General features: G+C 42.5%; 1 protein-coding gene and 12 non-coding genes across 13 annotated transcripts in view; 12 read left to right on the top strand and 1 right to left on the bottom strand.

Annotated features, from left to right (window-relative positions):
* Nucleotides 1-12,221: 12,221 nt before the first annotated feature.
* The window catches only part of cd40 (CD40 molecule, TNF receptor superfamily member 5), a 55,807-nt gene continuing 44,831 nt past the window's right edge, over nucleotides 12,222-23,197 (bottom strand). Inside the window, exons 8-9 of the mRNA XM_061902678.1 lie at nucleotides 14,562-14,581; nucleotides 12,222-14,206 (exon numbers count right to left, since the gene is read on the bottom strand). Of these exons, the coding sequence (XP_061758662.1) occupies nucleotides 13,919-14,206; nucleotides 14,562-14,581 (308 nt within the window). The 3' untranslated portion in view covers nucleotides 12,222-13,918. The remainder of the gene's footprint in view (nucleotides 14,207-14,561; nucleotides 14,582-23,197) is intronic.
* On the top strand, nucleotides 14,641-14,712 carry trnah-gug (transfer RNA histidin (anticodon GUG)). Its single transcript has one exon. It is a non-coding gene; the product is annotated as a tRNA-His (tRNA).
* trnam-cau (transfer RNA methionine (anticodon CAU)) lies at nucleotides 14,893-14,965 on the top strand. Its single transcript has one exon. It is a non-coding gene; the product is annotated as a tRNA-Met (tRNA).
* On the top strand, nucleotides 15,218-15,290 carry trnar-acg (transfer RNA arginine (anticodon ACG)). The gene has a single exon. It is a non-coding gene; the product is annotated as a tRNA-Arg (tRNA).
* On the top strand, nucleotides 15,624-15,696 carry trnam-cau (transfer RNA methionine (anticodon CAU)). The gene has a single exon. It is a non-coding gene; the product is annotated as a tRNA-Met (tRNA).
* On the top strand, nucleotides 15,952-16,024 carry trnar-acg (transfer RNA arginine (anticodon ACG)). The gene has a single exon. It is a non-coding gene; the product is annotated as a tRNA-Arg (tRNA).
* trnam-cau (transfer RNA methionine (anticodon CAU)) lies at nucleotides 17,248-17,320 on the top strand. The gene has a single exon. It is a non-coding gene; the product is annotated as a tRNA-Met (tRNA).
* trnar-acg (transfer RNA arginine (anticodon ACG)) lies at nucleotides 17,574-17,646 on the top strand. Its single transcript has one exon. It is a non-coding gene; the product is annotated as a tRNA-Arg (tRNA).
* trnam-cau (transfer RNA methionine (anticodon CAU)) lies at nucleotides 20,449-20,521 on the top strand. Its single transcript has one exon. It is a non-coding gene; the product is annotated as a tRNA-Met (tRNA).
* trnah-gug (transfer RNA histidin (anticodon GUG)) lies at nucleotides 20,916-20,987 on the top strand. The gene has a single exon. It is a non-coding gene; the product is annotated as a tRNA-His (tRNA).
* On the top strand, nucleotides 21,168-21,240 carry trnam-cau (transfer RNA methionine (anticodon CAU)). The gene has a single exon. It is a non-coding gene; the product is annotated as a tRNA-Met (tRNA).
* Nucleotides 21,494-21,566, top strand: trnar-acg (transfer RNA arginine (anticodon ACG)). Its single transcript has one exon. It is a non-coding gene; the product is annotated as a tRNA-Arg (tRNA).
* trnam-cau (transfer RNA methionine (anticodon CAU)) lies at nucleotides 21,897-21,969 on the top strand. Its single transcript has one exon. It is a non-coding gene; the product is annotated as a tRNA-Met (tRNA).

Raw genomic sequence — 23,197 nt, 5'->3', positions numbered from 1 at the left:
AAACGTGTCCGACTTACTGCCAGCAATGCGGACCAAGCTCTGACACTGGTCATACAGGGAGCGGACTGCCACAATAAGACAGTCCGATACCCCATACTCTCTGAGCACTCCCCACAGGACTTCCCGAGGGACACGGTCGAATGCCTTCTCCAAGTCCACAAAGCACATGTAGACTGGTTGGGCAAACTCCCATGCACCCTCAAGAACCCTGCCGAGAGTATAGAGCTGGTCCACAGTTCCACGACCAGGACGAAAACCACACTGTTCCTCCTGAATCCGAGGTTCGACTATCCGGCGAAGCCTCCTCTCCAGTACACCTGAATAAACCTTACCGGGAAGGCTGAGGAGTGTGATCCCACGATAGGTGGAACACACCCTCCGGTACCCCTTCTTAAAGAGAGGGACCACCACCCCGGTCTGCCAATCCAAAGGTACCGCCCCCGATGTCCACGCGATGCTGCAGAGTCTTGTCAACCAAGACAGCCCCACAGCATCCAGAGCCTTAAGGAACTCCGGGCGGGTCTCATCCACCCCGGGGCATTGCCGCCGAGGAGCTTTTTAACTACCTCAGCGACCTCAGCCCCAGAAATAGGAGAGCCCACCACAGAATCCCCAGGCACCGCTTCCTCAAAGGCAGACATGTGTTGGTGGGATTGAGGAGGTCTTCGAAGTATTCCCTCCACCGATCCACAACATCCGCAGTCGAAGTCAGCAGAACACCATCCGCACCATACACGGTGTTGATAGTGCACTGCTTCCCCTTCCTGAGGCGGCGTATGGTGGTCCAGAATCGCTTCGAAGCCGTCCGGAAGTCGTTTTCCATGGCTTCCCCGAACTCTTCCCATGTCCGAGTTTTTGCCTCCGCGACCGCTAAGGCTGCACACCGCTTGGCCTGTCGGTACCCGTCCACTGCCTCCGGAGTCCTATGAGCCAAAATACCCCGATAGGACTCCTTCTTCAGCTTGACAGCATCCCTCACTGCTGGTGTCCACCAACGGGTTCTGGGATTACCGCCACGACAGGCACCAACAACCTTGCGGCCACAGCTCCAATCAGCCGCCTCGACAATAGAGGTTCGGAACATGGTCCACTCGGACTCAATGTCCCGCACCTTCCTCGTGACATGTTCAAAGTTCTCCCGGAGGTGTGAATTGAAACTCTCTCTGACCGGACACTCTGCCAGACGTTCCCAGCAGACCCTCACAATGCGCTTGGGCCTGCCAGGTCTGTCCGGCATCCTCCCCCACCATCGCAGCCAACTCACCACCAGGTGGTGATCGGTAGAAAGCTCCGTCCCTCTCTTCACCCGAGTGTCCAGAACATGAGGCCGCAAATCCGATGACACAACAACAAAGTCGATCATGGAACTGCGGCCTAGGGTGTCCTGGTGCCAAGTGCACATATGGACACCCTTATGTTTGAACATGGTGTTTGTTATGGACAATCCGTGACGAGCACAAAAGTCCAATAACAAAACACCACTCGGGTTTAGATCCGGGCGACCATTCTTCCCGATCACGCCTCTCCAGATTTCACTGTCGTTGCCAACATGAGCGTTGAAGTCCCCCAGTAGGACAAGGGAATCACCCGGGGGAGCACTTTCCAGTACTCCCTCGAGGGTGGGTATTCTGAACTGCTGTTTGGTGCGTAAGCACAAACAACAGTCCGGACCCGTCCCCCCACCCGAAGGCGAAGGGAAGCTACCCTCTCGTCCACTGGGTTGAACTCAAACGTGCAGGCTTTGAACCGGGGGGCAACGAGAATTGCCACCCCAGCCCGTCGCCTCTCACTGCCGGCAACGCCAGAGTGGAAGAGGGTCCAGTCCCTCTTGAGAGAACTGGTTCCAGAGCCCTTGCTGTGCGTCGAGGTGAGTCCGACTATATCCAGCCGGAACTTCTCTACCTCGCGGACTAGCTCAGGCTCCTTCCCCCCAGTGAGGTGACGTTCCACGTCCCAAGAGCTAGCTTCTGTAGCCGAGGATAGGACCGCCAAGTGCCCTGCCTTCGGCTGCCGCCCAGCTCACAATGCACCCGACCTGTATGGCCCCTCCCGTGAGTGGTGAGCCCATTGGAGGGATGACCCATGTTGCCTCTTCGGGCTGTGCCCGGCCGGGCCCTATGGACCAGGCGCTCGCCATCGTGCCCCAACTCCGGGCCTGGCTCCAGAGCGGGGCCCCGGTGACCCGCGTCCGGGCAAGGGAAATCTTAGTTCATTTTGTTGTAATTCCATAGAAGTCTTTGAGCTGCTCTTTGTCTGATCACTCACCTAGGACCTGTTTGTCTTGGGAGACCCTACCAGGAGGCATGAAAGCCCCCAGACAACATACCTCCTAGGATCATTGGGACACGCAAACTCCTCTACCACGGTAAGGTAGCAGCTCAGAGAGGAGAATTTTGCCTATTATTCAAAATCCCTAGTGCCATTAGCTCGATCCTCACACGGGGCAGTCATGTTTCTTTTCAGTGAGTTTGAGTTCTTTCATGGTCACTGCATTGTCAGTGTTTAACCCCTTTTGCCAGAGTCAACAATCTACATGTCCAGCCTTATTCACCAGAACTCTTTAAACGAGGGCTAGTGGCGCAATGGACAACGCGTCTGAATACGGATCAGAAAATTCTAGATTTGACTCCTGGCTACCTCGGCAAACTTTTGTACTTTAACCCGGAGTCAAAGTAACGTAGTTTAATTAGCTGTAGCAAGGACAAATAACAGCTGTGATCGTATAGTGGTTAGTACTCTGCGTTGTGGCCGCAGGAACCCCGATTCGAATCCGTGTCACAGCAACCAAGATTCTTTTAGTGGGTCAGTTTGTGAGCTATCTGAAAATATTTCTTTTTTGACATCATGTTGTTAAGTGGAATAAGAAAGAGAAGCTACAGTCCAGCCCTGTGCTCCCGACTAGTTGTTCAGATTGCAAGTGGCACATGGGACTATGAATCTGACTTTGGATCAGAAAATTCTAGCCTCTACTCCTGGCAAGCCCGGGAGGCTTTGGCAATTTAACCTGAAACCAGAGGTGTTGGAGGTAAACTTTCTGTACAAAAAAATGGTTGACACCAGTGATCACATAGTTGTTAGTACTTTGCATTGTGGCTACAGCAAACCTGGTTCAAATCCAGGTTGCGGCAGTTAAAAACTGCACAGCTAGTCTGTCATCTAAAGAGACCTATTTTTCAATGTTACATTTTTGGATAACGTATCAAACTAATGCAATGCTGACAAATTTATGGAATACTATAATTTTCCTTAGAAAACTTTTCTTTCTTGAAAAGTTACAAACATTTTAAATGAAATATATATATTTTTTAATAATAGTTGAATTGTTTGTTTGAAAAAATTGGGTACCAAAATATTGGTATCGAGAAAACCCTAATCTGTACATTGAAGTCTCTGCAGAGAGTGGTGAGGACGGCAGAAAAGATCATCGGGACTTCTCTTCCTCCTATCTTGGAGATCGCAAACAGCCGCTGCCTGACCAGGGCTCAGAAAATCTGCAGGTACTCCTCCCACTTCCCACCAAGGACTGTTTTCCTTGCTGGACTCTAGAAAGAGGTTCCGCAGCCTCCGTAGCAGAAGTTCTGTAACAGCTTCTTCCCTCAGGCCGTAAGACTCTTGAACGCATTAAAATAATCCCCTCAATTCCCCCCAAAAAGGGATTAACTCGCTGGAATGTAACAACAATATAACATACATCCATACACCTGGATGCATATGCAAAAGTGCAATTTAATTATCTGTAGTATTTATTTATATCTGCACCTTATTGCTCTTTTATCCTGCACTACCACCAGCTAATGCAAAATAAAAATGTGTTCTTATCTGTACTGACGTGACGTAATTGGGGCCTTGTATAGGTCAATAATTCATAATGACATTGATTTTGATTCATTATTATTTAAAAAAAAAAAAAGAAACAGCTTGCATGGCAGCTTTGTGTTATTAGAGTCAACATTGCAACATTTTCTTGTTACATTTCACCCGTTTGCTCTTTTATACCACTTTTTCCGTTATAAAAATTTTCCAATCGTGATTTTAAAATGTGCCATGGGGCCGTTAGAAAATTACCTGCGGGCCGCAAATGGCCCCTGGGCCGGGGGGCCATTCATTCACTTTCTTCTTTCCTTCGTGGATCTAAACTTTACAGCTGCTGCTCCATCCATCCATCCATCCATCCATATTTATTGTGTTGCAGGGCAGGGGCCTTGTGGGGCCGGTAAGAGCCGACTTAATATCACAATATTTCATCATTGATATATAAACTATCGGACTGTGTGGTGGGTAGTAGTGGGTTTCAGTAGGACTTTAATGTATTCAGTTGTAAACATTCATTCACTTTCTTCTTTCCTTCTTCGATCTAAACTTTACAGCTGCTGCTAGTTTTTTCAATTTCTTTATTTATTGTGTTGCAGGGCAGGGGCCTTGTGGGGCCGGTAAGAGCCGACTTAATATCACAATTTTTTCATCCAAAAAACTTGCTGGTTGACATGTGGTAGAAAAACATGTTTGCTTGACCGCTCTGTTCCAAATTAAAGCTTCACAACAAATAAAGAAACACCGGCTGTGTTTTGGTTGCTAAAGGCAGCTGCAATCCACCGCTTTCCACCAACAGCATTCGTCTTTATAGTCTCCATTAATTGAACAAATTGCAAAAGATTCAGCAACACAGATGTCCAAATTACTGTGTAATTATGCGATGAAAAGAGACGACTTTTAGCCGTGTGTGGTGCTGGGCTGAAATGTTCGCTCCACCCAATAACGTCACATAAGTGTCATTATTCCGCGACGTTTTCAACCGGATACCTCGCGGGATATTTAAAATTGCAATTTAGTAAACTAAAAAGGCCGCATTGGCATGTGTTGCAATGTTAATATTTCATCATTGATATATAAACTATCAGACTGCGTAGTCGCTAGTAGTGGCTTTCAGTAGGCCTTTAAGTAACGTTTATGACAACCTTTTTTCCCAAAACACAATATAGAATGTGAGCTATAACAAGATAATGTATACGTTTATCATTTGTTTTCAAAACGCCTACAAAAATGTGGGACCCCAAAAATTTACTGTGGGACCCCATTTTTATGACATGGTGGGAAGAGACGCCATTTTGAAAATACCTAGCGCCAACACCGCTGTCAACAGAGGAGAAAACATGCTTTATTTAAATAAATATATTATTTATAAAGCAAGTTCGAGTATCATTAGCAAATGTTCACTTCGTCCCGGCCTTGGCACGAATATAAGTGTCCTCTTTTTGGTATTTCAGAATATGGTCGGCCTAGTAATACGTTTGACGTGAGCAACAACCAATTGAAAACGAGAATTCCCCCAATACAGCATTCCAACTGCTGTTAAATAACTGTGTATTTTACAATAAATCTCAAGTTAGCTTTAGAGTCATTTATAAAACTTTGCAGAGCATTTCAGACCGTGGCTTACCTTTAGCAAAGTCCGGGAAGTCTGCTAACAACTTCCGGTTTACGGTCATATTTATAAACTTTTTGCTACCAGCAGATGGCGCAATTGGACCTCTCATTGCATAACAAAACAATATATATATTTATATATATATATATATATGTATATATATATTATAGCAGGAATTTCACTCAAATAATCAAAGTATTTCTTATACCCGTTACATATATATATTTTTAAATATAGCAACGCAGTACAATGAATTGAAATTACATCTAATGTTTGTATGACGTCATCAAAAAATGAGCTTAAAAAAAAAATAGGACTTTTTATTTTCCGTCCTAAGACTTCAGTTTGATGTTTTTTGCTTTTCCCAGCAGGCTGAGAAATGTTTCGTTCGTTGATTAAAGACACCAAAGACAACTTCGACGTGACATTTTCTCCACGCTAACGAGGACTAGCCTCATGCTAATGAACGGTTAGCTGAATGCTAATGAGGATGAGCTTCAACAAAGTGACGAAATACTCAAACACTTCAACCGGATTACTGACCTTTGATGTGCGCACACACGATGCTCCTGATCGATCACTTCAATCGATCGGCACCGCAAGGCGTTCAGTTCTTTTCAGACAAGAACTAGGAACTCGGGCCAACATTAGCGAGCTGTGACGTCACAAGTTCCTGCAGGCAGTTTGTCAAAATATGTTTTGGTCCGCATTATCTCTTTGAAAGCAGCCTGTTTTTTTTTTTTCAAACGACAAAAATGCTAAAACTCACATTACTTTCTTCGTTTAAAAAAATGACAGTTCTGGGAATCAAACTTCTGTCTAAATAGCGTCTCGTCCTGATGTTGTCGCGCTAACATCTGCCGCCATCTTGTGGCCTTGGACAGTAACTGCAGCGGTCCGTCTTGGGGAAAATAAAACAAGACAAGAAAATGTTTTTTTAATTTTATTGGTAAGCAACAGAGGTGGAACCAAGTCATTGTTTTGCAAGTCACAAGTAAGTCTCAAGTCTTTGCCCTCAAGTCTCGAGTCAAGTCACGAGTCAAGACAGGCAAGTCCCAAGTCAAGTCTAAAGTCAATACTGGAAAGTCTCAAGTCAAGTCCCAAGTCCTGCATTTTGAGTTTCGAGTCATTTCAAGTCTTTTTAACCACAGACTAATATATTTACACAGATTGTGTATGCTTTTAAAACACTGTATGAATTCATTATAAAAAAAACTGTGCTGACATTGCACTTCGTAATAGCACAATTAACCAGTTATTTTAAACATTTAACTCATTCCTTTACAGTATAAACACATTTGAAAAAACAAGTGCAACTGTACTTATTTGCACAAAAGTGTTAACATTGTATTTCCATGGAATATTGCATTGTAGCTAGTTCCACAGCAGTTTATATCCTGTTGTTACCTTATCTCATCTCACACTGTATATGTGTTTATGTGTGCGTACACATGAAAAACATAAATACTTGAACATAACAATGAACAGTGCTGTACTTTCTAGATGTCAGGGCTCTATGGAATATGTACACATATTCTTAATATAGTATACATTTTAACTGACCTTTATTTGACTATGTTTGTCTTTTTGTAGGTGGCTAAAATACGCGGTGTTGCTGACCACCGTCTAACGTTACGTTACTGTGTGTGATGCATTCACTAACGTAACGTTATGTGTAGGTACCTCATGAAACTCTGCTTAAAAAAAATCACTTGACTAAAAGTATGAATAAGGTAGCAAACTGCAGTGGACGCAACAGATTGCCATGTTTGCAATGACATTATAACCATAGACATCTTATAGGTAGACGCAGAATTGGCTGCTGTGACGCGAGCAATTTGGCTGCCATCTTGAAGTGGTGATGAGGAGCTGGCAAGCAGCCTAAACTGACAGTTGACAGGTAGAACACAAAGATGCTGGGCTGATATTCAGCGTTCTCCTGCTCAAATGAGCGGACTGTTGAAAATAGGAATTGGGGGATTACTTTTCACAAGTAAGATTTAACATTAACATACTATTGGATGTATTTTCTGAAAATATTACCACAGAGTTAAGCAGGAGCAAAGAACTACAATATTTATATGTGAAAATCACAAAAAAATCTTCTGGGTGTGGGTGACCCCCCTATAGGTATTTGGTTTACAAACTTTCAGGCCCATCTAAAACAAAATTCACCAGTCGCCACTGATTATGATGCATTCTCATTTTAGGCAAAACATAAGACAATACTCTCTTAACAGTATAATTGTAACCAGAAATAAGTCTTCACGTAACAATATTCAAATACTAACTTTGTTGGGTAAGACAGAATTTGGTTTTATTCTGAATCCAGTGAAACAGATTGGTGGTTTTAGCTGATATAAAGACTTCCAGGTGTTTATATATGTGTAAGTATTTGGCAGACACTCTTATCCAAAGCAACATACATGAAAAATACATATAAAACAATCACTGTAAACATGATCATTAAAGGGAAAAATGTAATAGCAAATATCAATACAAAGTGTCAAGACAGAATAAACTCTCTGCTGCTGCAGCAACAGAGATAAAGTCTATATCAGTGGTTCGCAACCCCTTTTCAGTGATGTACCCCCTGTGAACATTTTTTTTAATTCAAGTACCCCCTAATCAGAGCAAAGCATTTTTTGGTTGAAAAAAGAGATAAAGTAAAATACAGCACTAGGTCATCAGTTTCTGATTTATTACATTGTATAAAAGTGCAAAATATTCCTCATTTGTAGTGGGCTTTCTTGAACTATTTGGGGAAAAAAAAGATGTAAAAAAAACTAAAAACTTGTTGAAAAATAAACAAATGATTCAATTATAAATAAAGATTTCTACACATAGAAGTAATCATCAACTTAAAGTGCCCTCTTTGGGGATCGTAATAGAGATCCGTCTGGATTCATCAACTTCATTCTAAAGATTTCTTTACAATAAAGAAATCTTTAACATCAATATTCATGGAACATGTCCACAAAAAAAATCTAGCTGTCAACACTGAATATTGCATTGTTGCATTTTTTTTTCACAGTTTATGAACTTACATTCATATTTTGTTGAAGTATTATTCAATAAATATATTTATAAAATATTTTGAATTGTTGCTATTTTTAAAATATAAAAAAAAATCATGTACCCCTTGGCATACCTTCAAGTACCCCCATTTGAGAACCACTGGTCTATAGGTTCGTAATATATATAGATAACTAATGTATTCATACATTGTTTATGTAGGATATATGCATGTATATATAAACTAATCATATTGTGTCTTCAATTTAAAAATAGCTGACTGTTTTTTCCCCCTTCTCTGGGATGATTATTCCCAGTTTTGATCTCAGATATCTGGTCACTTATAGCATATAAGCATATTCAATTAATGTTAAGCAAATTATGAACATGCCAAAACATGTGTCCTTTATCATAGTTACATGTATGACAAAAAAGCGCGTGAATATCAATGGTATTCAGAGAGTTAATATGGATTAAATGCGCTGACAGTTCATTGCTCCTGTCAAATTAATTGCACTGAGTGGAGCAGATCACCACTCCAAGATGGCGGCCCCGCGTCACGTCTGCGCCAGTAGGCAGTAGCGCTGGATGCTGCGTCTACTTATAAGATGTTTATGGTTATAACGTTAGCAGTGAGTTTACAGCCTCACTGATTTAACTAAACAGCAAATAAAAGTTACGTTACTCAGCCAATAAACGTTAGCTTACATTCAAAACGTACCCTTCTTTGTACAACTTCAAATGTCGAACAAAGTTGGAAGTTGTTGCGTCTCTGTCTGTAATCTTCCAACCGCATGTTTTGCATACTGGAATTCCTTTTGTTAACCAAGTCGTAGTTTTAATACCCGAACGAAACACTTTATGGCATAATTTTTCCTCACTTATTCTTCTATTGTTTGACAGCTCTTCTTCGTTGGTTTTCCTGCAATTTGATTGGATGAATGCTGTGTGACGAAAATAACGTGGATGTGATTTGATTGGCTGTTGTACTGACAGGTAGCGCACAGGCTGTCATCGCACACACTCTGACACACTTGCGTACACAATGGAAGATACGGAGCGCTCCTGAATAACTTTTTAATCTTTGGGTTTTGGGGAAAGTAGCAAGTCATGTCAAGTCAAAAGGCTCAAGTCCAAGTCAAGTCACAAGTCATTGATGTTAAAGTCTAAGTCGAGTTGCAAGTCTTTTTACATTTTGTCAAGTCGAGTCCAAAGTCATCAAATTCATGACTCGAGTCTGACTCGAGTCCAAGTCATGTGACTCGAGTCCACACCTCTGGTAAGCAACGTCATGGTAAATAAACTCAGCATTCCAAGTCGTACTAGTATTTATCATATACATACATTCATTATATACAATGTTTTCTTAATGAGGTAATAACGTTGGCCATTGAACATACAATATACAGTCGTGGTCAAAAGTGTTCATACACTTGTAAAGAACATAATGCAGTGGTTCTTAACCTTGTTGGAGGTACCGAACCCCAGCAGTTTTATATGCGCATTCACCGAACCCTTCTTTAGTGCAGAAAAAAAAAAGTTTAAAATTCAAGATAAAGTTATATGTTTTTTTACTTGTGCACAAAATGAACCGTGCATGAACATCACCTTGTTCAAAGAACAACACAAACAGGGCATGAACTCACAACTAATTACACACCTGCAAATCAAATGGAACATTAGAGGGAACATTATTTTGGGGTATCCATAATAACGCTGATAGGGAGAAGTTTTTATTTACACGATGAGTCGGGTGTGTCTTGACCTTCACCGTGGAAGCTCCGCCGAACCCCTGAGGCCGACTTACCGAACCCCTAGGGTTCGATCGAACCAAGGTTAAGAACCACTGGTATGATCAATAAGTTGAAACATGGTGAAACATGTCATTTGTCCTCGCTCCCTAGATGGAGACTTGATTCTTCAGTATAATCAGTAAGTTCAAACATGGTGAAAAATGACATTTGGCCTCGCTCCCTAGATGGAGACTTGATTCTTCAGTATTATCAATAAGTTGAAGCATGGTGAAAAATGTCATTTGTCCTCGCTCCCAAGTCGGACACTTGATTCTTTAATATAATCAATAAGTTGAAACATGTCATTTGTCCTCGCTCCTTAAATGGGCACTTGATTTTTCAATATAATCATGAAGTCAAAACATGGTGAAAAATTATATTCATCCACGCTCCCTAAATGGGCACTTGATTCTTCAATATAATCAATTAAGTTGAAACATGGTGAAAAATTACATTTGTCCTCGCTCCCAAGATGGAGACTTGATTCTTCAATATAATCAATAAGTTGAAACATGTCATTTGTCCTCGCTCCCTAAATGGACACTTGATTCTTCAATATAATCAATAAGTTGAAACATGTCATTTGTCCTCGCTCCCTAAATGGACACTTGATTCTTCAATATAATCATGAAGTTGAAACATTTTTCATAAATTACATTCGTTCTCGCTCCCTAGAAGGAGACTTGAATCGGCGGCATAGTTCAGTTGGTAGAGTGGCCGTGCCAGCAACTTGAGGGATGCAGGTTCGATTCCTGCTTCCGCCATCCTAGTCCCTGCTGTTGTGTCCTTGGGCAAGGCACTTTACCCACCTGCTCCCAGTGCCACCCACACTGGTTTAAATGTAACTTAGATATTGGGTTTCACTATGTAAAACGCTTTGAGTCACTAGAGAAAAGCGCCATATAAATATAATTCACAAAATGCACAATTCTTCAGTATAATCATGAAGTTGAAACATTTTGCATAAATTACATTCGTTCTCGCTCCCTAGATGGAAACTTGATTCTTCAGTATAATCAGTAAGTTGAAGCATGGTGAACAATGACATTTGTCCTCGCTCCCTAGCTGTAGACTTGATTCTTCAGTATGATCAATAAGTTGAAAAATGGTGAAAAATGTCATTTGTCCTCGCTCCCTAAATGGAGACTTGATTCCTCTATATAATCAATAAGTTGAACAATAGTGAAACATGTCATTTGTCCTCGCTCCCTAAATGGAGACTTGATTCTTCAATATAATCAATTAGTTGAAACATAGCTGAGATAGGCACCAGCGACCCCAAAGGGAATAAGCGGTAGAAATGGATGGATGGATGGTGAAAAATGACATTTGTCCTCGCTCCCTATTTGGAGACTTGATTCCTCAGTATACTGGTAATCAGTAAGTTGAAACATGGTGAAAAATGTTTTTTGTCTTCGCTCCCTAGATGGAGACTTGAATTTTCAGTATGATCAATTAGTTGAAACATGGTGAAAAATGACATTTTTCCTCGCTCCCTTGATGAAGACTTGATTCTTCAGTATAATCAATAAGTTGAAACATAGTGAAAAATGTAATTTGTCTTTGCTCCCTAGATGGAGACTTGGTTCTTCAGTATAATCATTAAGTTACAACGTGGTGAAAAAGGTCATTTTTCCTCGCTCCCTAGGTGCACATTTGATTCTTCAGTATGTCATGGCTGTCTTGTGTTTCCAATAATTTCAATATTTTTGTGATCGAGTGATTGGAGCACATACTTGTTGGTCACAAAACACATTCATGGAGTTTGGTTCTTTTATGAGTTTATTATGGGTGTACTGAAAATGTGAGCAAATCTGCTGGGTCAAAAGTATACAAACCGCAATGTTAATATTTGCTTACAAATTTTCCCTTGGCAAGTTTCACTCCAATAAGGCGCTTTTGGTAGCCATCCACAAGCTTCTGCTTCAATTTTTGACCTCTGCTCTCGACAAAATCTGTGCAGTTCAGATAGATGTGTTGGTTTTCTTACATGGACTTGTTTCCTCAGCATTGTCCACACGTTTAAGTTGGACCACATAACTTTCCTCCAGAAGGTCTTATCTTTGTCCTTGTGATGTCAGATAAAACAAAAATTGAGCCACAATACCCAGCAATATGTTTGAAGGAGAAAAGGTGAGGCCTTTAATCCCAGGAACACCATGCCTACCATCAAGCATTATGCTCTGGGCTTGTTTTGCTGCCAAATGAACTGGTGCTTTACAGAGAGTAAATGGAACAATGAAAAAGGAGGATTTCCTCCAAATTCTTTAGGACAAGCCCGGAGGTTGGGTTTTGGGCGCAGTTGGGTGTTCCAACAGGACAATGACCCCAAACACACTTCAAAAGTGGTAAAGGAATGGCTAAATCAGGTGTGGAGAGGTGGAGACGACGGGCCAACGGCGGGGCGGGGCACGCTGGAGCCCTGCCCAAGATGGCGGCAAGGAGGCGGAGAATACGGCGGAGCGGGCCGGGAGCGACGCCGCCCCAATCTAATTCAGGTGCGTGGATCAGGCACCGGCAAACAATCAACATTTCTCCTTATGATGTATAAAAGGGGAGAAGGAGGACGGATCAAAGGAGGAGTTGGAGGGACGGCAACAGCGACCAAAAAACAAGAGAGAGCAAGACACGAGAGACTAAAGAGCGGACTGGAGAGCGAGACACGGAGGAGCGAGCAGTGGGAGCGACGACAGCGTAAAAGACTGCCTTTATTGAGAAATAAAAGAGTCCAACCTGCTCAAGTGAGATGTCCTTCCTGGGTGGTCAGTGGAACCCGAGGACGACAGGGAAAGTCGTCCACATCAGGCTAGAATGAAGGTTTTAGAATGGCCTTCACAAAGTCCTGACTTAAATGTCTGGACAATGCTGAAGAAACAAGTCCATGTCAGAAAACCAACACATTTAGCTGAACTGCACAACAGTGGTCCAAAATTCAAGCAGAAGCTTATGGATTGCTACCAAAAGCGCCTTTTTGCAGTGAAACTTGCCAAGGGACATGTAAGCAAATATTAACATTGCTGTATGTATACTTTTGACCCAGCACATTTTCAGTCGACCCATAAAAAGTTCATAAAAGAACCAAACTTCATTAATGTTTTTTTTGTGACCAACAAGTATGTGCTCCAATCACTCCGTCACAACAAAATAAGAGGTGTAGAAATGACTGGAAACTGGAAGTGTATGTAAACTTTTGACCACGACTGTATATAATAACCTTCTAAGTGTGTACATTTTCCTTCAAGCCAAACATGTTCTAATCAAAACAGTTTCAATACATAACACCTAGTCAAGTATTTTAGCAAACAAAACTGACTTTTTACAAGTAGAATAGAATAGTGTACATGTACCTTGTTGGTGAGGACGAGTAAACCAAGCAAGTTAGCTTTAGCATTAGCATTAGCCATCACTTTCTCACATCAACCAAAGACTATAAAAATGGGACCCGTTACCTCCCTGCTTGACACTCAGCATCAAGGGTTGGAATTGGGGGTTAAATCACCAAAAACCATTCCCGGGCGCGGCCACCGCTGCTGCTCACTGCTCCCCTCACCTCCCAGGGAGGGGGTGACCAAGGGTGAATTTGCCACACCTCGTGTGTGTGTGACAATCATGGGTACTTTAACTTAACTCAGATGACAAAAATTGCCTTCAATTATCGGCGTCACGGTCATAAATGACGTGGTCGTCATGGCGACAAAAACATTTCCCTCATCAAAGTCCCGTTTTGGGACTCCTGGCAGGAAAGGACTTCGGCTTTCCCGTTCTCCTGCATCACGTAGTTGCCGTTTACCGTGAGGAGTCGATCGCTCGGATCGTCCTTGTTCTCCTCGGGAACGCCCGTGGTGGCGTCCTCCGACGAGGGCTGCGTCACCACCAACGGGCGTCCTGGTGGGACCACTTCCACGCCTGGCGCCTCATTCTCAGATTTGTTTTCTATGAGCGGGTTTTGCACTCGCACCTCACTGATGTCCACCTGTGCACACACACACACTGGTTATCATTAGGAATGGGGACCAAGTTGTTGATCAGGACTTGTGGGGACCACATCTTTCTACAGCTTGTGGAGGCATAAAAAAAAAAGTTTCACCACTTAAATGTTAAAGCCAATCTTTTAAAAATGTTTTCCTTTAGGGAACCTGATTTTTTTTGTCCCCATACCGTCAGAGGTCTAATAAATGTGACTGTGTAAACAGAGCGATTAAGTAAGCATTGCCAGAACACACACACACACACACACACACACACACACACACACACACACACACACGAATGAAGGTAAAAACTTATAGACAGACCAAATTAATTCTTGTGGAATGGAATTCTTTTACCTTTTTCTTTTCTTTTTGACCTGAAAAAACAAAGAAATGAACATGTTCAATTGTGTGACTGTTGAGATACTGCTCAACAGCTGTGATCGTATAGTGGTTAGTACTCTGCGTTGTGGCCGCAGAAACCCCGGTTCGAATCCGGGTCACAGCAATCAAATTACTTGTAGTGTGTTAACTAAAAATATTTCTTTTTTGACATTATGTTGTTAAGTGGAATAACAATGAAAAGCTACAGTCTAGCCTCGTGCTCCCGATGTGTTGTTCAAATTGCAATTTTTAAGACATCGTATAGTGGTGACGTCTCAACTAGTGAGCTAAACCTGCTGTCATGTCCTCGTTAGCGCAGTAGGTAGCGCGTCAGTCTCATAATCTGAAGGTTGTGAGTTCAATCCTCACATGGGGCATGTGTTTTTTGTTTTAGCGGGTTGGAATCCCTTCATTGTCACTGTTCAAAGAGGAACTGTGATTTTTTGGGGGAATTTTGTCTATTATTCAAAATCCCTAGTGCCATTAGTTCGATCCTCACACGGGGCAGTCATGTTTCTTTTCAGTGAGTTTGAGTTCCTTCATGGTCACTGCATTGTCAGTGTTTAACCCCTTTTGCCAGAGTCAATAATCTTTGTGTCCAGTGTTACTCACCAGATCAGCTTAGACAGGGGCTAGTGGCGCAATGGATAACGCGTCTGACTACGGATCAGAAGATTCTAGGTTCGACTCCTGGCTAGCTCGGTAGCTTTTGTACTTTAAACCAAAGACAAGGTTTCGTATGTTAATTTGCTATAGCAAGAGTGATCAACATCTGTGATCGTATAGTGGTTAGTACTCTGTATTGTGGTCGCAGGAACCCTGGTTCAAATCCAGGTCACAGCAACCAAGTTTCTTGCAGTGGGTCTTTTAATGTGTTATCTAAAAATATTTCTTTTTGGACATCATGTTGTTAAGTGGAATAACAATGAAAAGCTACAGTCTAATCTCGTGCTCCCGATGTGTTGTTCAAATTGCAATTTTTAAGACATCGTATAGTGGTGACGTAAAAGCTGGTGAGCTAAACGTGCTTTCAAGGCCTCGTTAGCGCAGTAGGTAGCGCGTCAGTCTCATAATCTGAAGGTCGTGGGGTCAATCCTCACACGGGGCATGTGTTTTTTTGTTTTAGCGGGTTGGAATCCCTTCATTGTCACTGTTCAAAGAGGAATTGTGATTTTTTTGGGGGGAATTTTGCCTATTATTCAAAATCCCTAGTGCCATTAGCTCGATCCTCACACGGGGCAGTCATGTTTCTTTTCAGAGAGTTTGAGTTCCTTCATGGTCACTGCATTGTCAGTGTTTAACCCCTTTTGTCAAAGTCAGTAATCTTCGTGTCCAGTGTTACTCACAAGAACAGCTTAAACAAGGGCTAGTGGCGCAATGGATAACGCGTCTGACTACGGATCAGAAGATTCTAGGTTCGACTCCTGGCTGGCTCAGCATGCATTTGTACTTTAAACCAAAGACAAGGTTTCGTATGTTAATTTGCTATAGCAAGAGTGATCAACATCTGTGATCGTATAGTGCATATGAGGGTGCCCATTACGTCGATCGCGATCGACTGGTTGATCTCAAGCCAGGCATTAAAAAATATACATAAAAATGAGCAATCATCAATCATACCAAGACTTCACTTTCGTCAGTTGTTTGACATTCTCGGCACCCGAGGATCTTGTGAGATGACGCTGGCTGCTGCGAGCTCATATTTAAGAAAAAAATCACTAACAGGGCGGACGCAGAGAAACACATTTTATTTCTAGAGACTCCGTACCTACTGTCAAAACTCTAAAGACCGACTGCACAGTTCCTGTCTTCACCATAAAAGACCTGTTTCATCCTGCCTGTGCTAACAAATAAGAGTCTCAGATGCTAGCGTGCACAAGCTAGCAAGCTACGGAGTTTGATGCCAATGTATTTCTCCCCCGCCCTCAGCGACCGCTTTCTCACTTGCTTGCCCACCCGCACACTCACTGACGTCACTCACCTGCTGCCAGACATTAAAGGGCCACACACACATATGCTACTCTCATAACAAAGTGTTTAAAAACGAGTATGCAAGTTGGACAAATGAGATGCCAAATCCAACCACTTTCATGTGGTATTGGACAGAAAGGAGGACTTTTTTTTTCCTCCATTTGAAAATGCGGACGTTATCAGCACCACTGTCTGATTCCAATCAATGCAAGTCAGAATCAAATACACTAACTTATATTTTTGTCTTCATGAAAGAAAGGAATCTATGTGTGTTAAACATGCTTGTATTATCATTAAACACCATTAACTTGTTAACAAAAATGTCTCTTTCGTAAATAAATAAATATAAATTATAAATAGAAATGAGGTAGATCTCCTCGACTTGGTCAATTGAAAAGTAGCTCGCCTGCAGAAAAAGTGTGAGCGCCCCTGGTATAGTGGTTAGTACTCTGCATTGTGGCCGCAGGAACGCCGGTTCAAATTCGGGTCTCAGCATTTGAGTTCCTAGCAATGGGTCTTTTTGTGTGTTAACTAAAAATATTTATTTTTTAACATTATGTTGTTAAGCGGAATAACAATGAAAAGCTACAGTCTAGCCTCGTGCTCCCGATGTGTTGTTCAAATTGCAATTTTTAAGACATCGTATAGTGGTGACGTCTCAACTAGTGAGCTAACATTGATTACCATAGCCTCGTTAGCGCAGTAGGTAGCGTGTCAGTCTCATAATCTGAAGGTCGTGAGTTCAATCCTCACACGGGGCATGTGTGTTTTGTTTTAGTGGGTTGAAATCCCTTCATTGTCACTGTTCAAAGAGGAATTGTGATTTTTTGGGTGGAATTTTGTCTATTATTCAAAATCCCTAGTGCCATTAGCTCGATCCTCACACGGGGCAGTCATGTTTCTTTTCAGTGAGTTTGAGTTCCTTCATGGTCACTGCATTGTCAGTGTTTAACACCTTTTACCAGAGTCAGTAATCTTCGTGTCCAGTGTTACTCACCAGATTAGCTTAAACAGGGGCTAGTGGCGCAATGGATAACGCGTCTGACTACGGATCAGAAGATTCTAGGTTCGACTCCTGGCTAGCTTGGCAAGCTCTTGTACTTCAAACCAAAGTCAAAGTTCCGTATGTTAATTTGCTATAGCAAGAATGATCAACATCTGTGATTGTATAGCTATTAGTACTCTGCGTTGTTGCCGCAGGAACCCCTGTTTCAAATCTGGGTCACAGCAAACTTGCAGTGTGTCTTTTTGTGTGTTAACTAAAAACAATTATTTTTTGACATTAGGTTAAGTGGAATAATAATGAAAAGCTACAGTCTAGCCTCGTGCTCCCGATGTGTTGTTCAGATTGCAATTTTTAAGACATCGTATAGTGGCGACGTAACAACTGGTGAGCTAAACCTGCTGTCAGGGCCTCGTTAGCGCAGTAGGTAGCGCGTCAGTCTCACCTTCCCTTTATTTCAAAAATCCTCGAAAAAATTGTTGCAGAGCAGTTAAATGAACACTTAGCGTCTAACAATCTATGTGAAACCTTTCAATCCGGTTTCAGGGCAAATCACTCCACGGAGACAGCCCTCGCAAAAATGACTAATGATCTATTGCTAACGATGGATTCTGATGCGTCATCCATGTTGCTGCTCCTCGATCTTAGCGCTGCTTTCGATACGTCGATCATAATATTTTATTAGAACGTATCAAAACACGAATTGGTATGTCAGACTTAAGCCTGTCTTGGTTTAACTCTTATCTTACTGATAGGATGCAGTGCGTCTCCCATAACAATGTGACCTCGGACTACGTTAAGGTAACGTGTGGAGTTCCCCAGGGTTCGGTCCTTGGCCCTGCACTCTTCAGCATCTACATGCTGCCGCTAGGTGACATCATACGCAAATACGGTAACAGCTTTCACTGTTATGCTGATGACACCCAACTCTACATGCCCCTAAAGCTGACCAACACGCCGGATTGTAGTCAGCTGGAGGCGTGTCTTAATGAAATTAAACAATGGATGTCCGCTAACTTTTTGCAACTCAACGCCAAAAAAACGGAAATGCTGATTATCGGTCCTGCTAGACACCGACCTCTATTTAATGATACAACTCTAACATTTGACAACCAAACAATTAAACAAGGCGACATGGTAAACAATCTGGGTGTTATCTTTGACCCAACGCTCTCCTTTGAGTCACACATTAAAAGCGTTACTAAAACGGCCTTCTTTCATCTCCGTAATATCGCTAACATTCGCTCCATTCTGTCCACTAAAGACGCTGAGATCATTATCCATGCGTTTGTTACGTCTCGTCTCGATTACTGTAACGTATTATTTTCGGGTCTCCCCATGTCTAGCATTAAAAGATTACAGTTGGTACAAAATGCGGCTGCTAGACTTTTGACAAGAACAAGAAAGTTTGATCACATTACGCCTGTACTGGCTCACCTGCACTGGCTTCCTGTGCACTTAAGATGTGACTTTAAGGTTTTACTACTTACGTATAAAATACTACACGGTCTAGCTCCATCCTATCTTGCCGATTGTATTGTACCGTATGTCCCGGCAAGAAATATGCGTTCAAAGGACTCCGGCTTATTAGTGATTCCCAAAGCCCAAAAAAAGTCTGCGGGCTATAGAGCGTTTTCATTTCGGGCTCCAGTACTCTGGAATGCCCTCCCGGTAACAGTTCGAGATGCCACCTCAGTAGAAGCATTTAAGTCTCACCTTAAAACTCATTTGTATACTCTAGCCTTTAAATAGACTCCCTTTTTGGACCAGTTGATCTGCCGTTTCTTTTCTTTTTCTCCTATGTTCCACTCTCCCTTGTGGAGGGAGTCCGGTCCGATCCGGTGGCCATGTACTGCTCGCCTGTGTATCGGCTGGGGACATCTCTGCGCTGCTGATCCGCCTCCGCTTGGGATGTTTTCCTGCTGGCTCCGCTGTGAACGGGACTCTTGCGACTGTGTTGGATCCATTATGGATTGAACTTTCACAGTATCATGTTAGACCCGCTCGACATCCATTGCTTTCCTCCTCTCCAAGGTTCTCATAGTCATCATTGTCACCGACGTCCCACTGGGTGTGAGTTTTCCTTGCCCTTATGTGGGCCTACCGAGGATGTCGTAGTGGTTTGTGCAGCCCTTTGAGACACTAGTGATTTAGGGCTATATAAGTAAACATTGATTGATTGATTGATTGATAATCTGAAGGTCGTGAGTTCAATCCTCACACAGGGCATGTGTTTTTTGTTTTAGCGGGTTGAAATCCCTTCATTGTCACTGTTCAAAGAGGAATTGTGATTTTTTGAGGGAAATTTTGTCTATCATTCAAAATCCCTAGTGCCATTAGCTCGATCCTCACACGGGGCAGTCATGTTTCTTTTCAGTGTGTTTGAGTTCCTTCATGGTCACTGCATGGTCAGTGTTTAACCACTTTTGCAAGAGTCAATAATCTTCGTGTCCAGATTTACTAACCAGAACACCTTAACCAAGGGCTAGTGGTGCAATGGATAACGCGTCTGACTACGGATCAGAAGATTCTGGGTTCGACTCCTGGCTAGCTTGCCAAGCTTTTGTACTTTAAACCAAAGACAAGGTTTTGTATGTTAATTTGCTATGGCAGTGGTGATCAACAGCTGTGATCGTATAGTGGTTAGTACTCTGCTTTGTGGCTGCAGGAACCCCGGTTCAAAGCCGGGTCACAGCAACCAAATTACTAGCTGTGTGTCATTTTGTGTGTTAACTAAAATATTTCTTTTTTGACATTAGGTCAAGTGGAATAACAATGAAAAGCTACAGTCTAGCCTCGTGCTCCCGATGTGTTGTTCAAATTGCAATTTTTAAGACATCGTATAGTGGTGACGTAAAGACTGGTGAGCAAAGGTTGAATCTCATAGCCTCGTTAGCGCAGTAGGTAGCGTGTCAGTCTCATAATCTGAAGGTCGTGAGTTCAATCCTCACACGGGGCAAGTGTTTTTTGTTTTAGCGGGTTGGAATCCCATCATTGTCACTGTTCAAAGAGGAACTGTGATTTTTGGGTGGAATTTGGCCTATTATTCAAAATCCCTAGTGCCATTAGCTCGATCCTCACACGGGGCAGTCATGTTTCTTTTCAGAGAGTTTGAGTTCCTTCATGGTCACTGCATTGTCAGTGTTTAACCCCTTTTGCCTGAGTCAATAATCTTCGTGTCCAGTGTTGTTCTCCAGAGATTTATAATCAAGGGCTAGTGGCGCAATGGATAACGTGTCTGACTACGGATCAGAAGATTCTAGGTGCAATTCCTGGCTATCTCGCAAAACTTTTGTATTTTAACCCGGAGTCAAAGTTACGGAGGTTAATTTGCTGTAGCTAAGCGGTCAACAGCTGTGATCGTATAGTGGTTAGTACTCTGCGTTGTGGCCGCAGAAACCCCGGTTCGACTCCGGGTCACAGCAATCAAATTACTTGTAGTGTGTTAACTAAAAATATTTCTTTTTTGACATTATGTTGTTAAGCGGAATAACAATGAAAAGCTACAGTCTAGCCTCGTGCTCCCGATGTGTTGTTCAAATTGCACTTTTTAAGACATCGTATAGTGGTGAGGTAATGACTGGTGAGCTAAATCTGTTTTAATAGCCTCGTTAGCGCAGTAGATAGCGCGTCAGTTTCATAATCTGAAGGTCGTGAGTTCTATCCTCACACGAGGCATGTGTTTTTTGTTTTAGCGGGTTGAAATCCCTTCATTGTCACTGTTCAAAGAGGAACTGTGATTTTTTGGGGGGAATTTTGTCTATTATTCAAAATCCCTAGTGCCATTAGCTCGATCCTCACACGGGGCAGTCATGTTTCTTTTCAGTGAGTTTGAGTTCCTTCATGGTCACTGCATTGTCAGTGTTTAACCCCTTTTGCCAGAGTCAACAGTCTACGGGTCCAGTGTTACTCACCAGAACAGCTTAAACAAGGGCTAGTGGCGCAATGGATAACGCGTCTGACTACGGATCAGAAGATTCTAGGTTCGACTCCTGGCTATCTCGGCCAGCTTTTGTACTTTAAACCAAAGTCAAAGTTCCGTGTGTTAATTTGCTGTAGCAAGAGCGATCAACATCTGTGATCGTTTAGTGGTGAGTACCCTGCGTTGTGGCCGCAGGAACCCTGGTTCGAATCCGGGTCACAGCAACCAAATTTCTTGCAGTGCGTCGTTTTGTGTGTTAACTAAAATATTTCTTTTTTGACATTATGTTAAGTGGAATAACAATGAAAAGCTACAGTCTAGCCTCGTGCTCCCGATGTCTTGTTCAAATTGCAATTTTTAAGACATCGTATAGTGGGGATGTAAAGACTGGCGAGCTAAACCTGAAGTCATGGCCTCGTTAGCGCAGTAAGTAGCGCGTCAGTCTCATAATCTGAAGGTCGTGAGTTCAATCCTCACACGGGGCATGTGTTTTTTGTTTTAGCGGGTTGGGATCCCTTCATTGTCACTGTTCAAAGAGGAACTGTGATTTTTGGGCGGAATTTCGTCTATTATTCAAATTCCCTAGTGCCATTAGCTCGATCCTCACACGGGGCAGTCATGTTTCTTTTCAGAGAGTTTGAATTCCTTCATGGTCACTGCATTGTCAGTGTTTATTTTAGGCCCCATCCTGTTCGCTCTTTATCTCCTCCCTCTTGGAGATATTTTTAAGAAACATAAATGATAATAAATGGGTTGTATTTGTATAGCGCTTTTCTACCTTCAAGGTACTCAAAGCGCTTTGACACCACTTCCACATTTACCCATTCACACACACATTCACACACTGATGGCGGGAGCTGCCATGCAAGGCTCTAACCAGCACCCATCAGGAGCAAGGGTGAAGTGTCTTGCTCAGGACACAACGAGGTTGGTACAAAGTGTGGATTGAACCAGGGACCCTCGGGTTGCGCGCGGCCACTCTCCCACTGCACTACGCCGTCCCCCTTTGTTTTTTTATTTTTTCTCTAAAATTGTCTTTCTGAAAGTTAAAAGAAGCAAAGTAAAAAAATAAATGAATTTATTTAAACAAGTGGAGACCAAGTCTTTAAAATATTTTCTTGGATTTTCAAATTCTATTTGAGTTTTGTCTCTCTTAGAATTTAAAATGTCGAGCAAAGCGAGACCAGCTTGCTAGAAAATAAATAAAATTAAAAAAATATAGGTAGCTCACTGGTAAGTGCTGCTATTTGAGCTATTTTTAGAACAGGCCAGTGGGCGACTCATTTGGTCCTTACGGGCTACCTGGTGCCCGCGGGCACCGCGTTGGTGACCCCTGCTCTATAGCATAAGCGCCGATCTACATTTCTGCCAGTGGGTGCTCGGACGGGCGATAAATCTGACGCTACTTATCTGAGCATGCGCGGTTTTTGCTTAGTGGTGACTCACCACTGGTCGCACATTTCAAATATGGAGTGTTTTATCACTTTTATGCAGATGACTGCCAAATTTATATGCCGATTTCAAAAAACCACGGCCCCCTGACACCCCTTCTCAACTGTCTATGTGACGTCAAGGCTTGGTTAGCCCAGAATTTTTAAATAATGAATGAGGGAAAAACGGAAATTTTAGTTTTTGGTCCGGCCCTCACTGACTTGGGACCATTGCAAAATTATGTGCGTCCCAAAGTCACCAGCCTTGGCGTCACTATAGACA

The sequence above is a fragment of the Nerophis ophidion genome, linkage group LG06, assembly GCF_033978795.1.
Source record: "Nerophis ophidion isolate RoL-2023_Sa linkage group LG06, RoL_Noph_v1.0, whole genome shotgun sequence".
NCBI classification, from domain to species: domain Eukaryota; kingdom Metazoa; phylum Chordata; class Actinopteri; order Syngnathiformes; family Syngnathidae; genus Nerophis; species Nerophis ophidion.
Note: the sequence above shows the minus strand (reverse complement) of the source record. Positions and strands in the feature narration are given on the sequence as shown.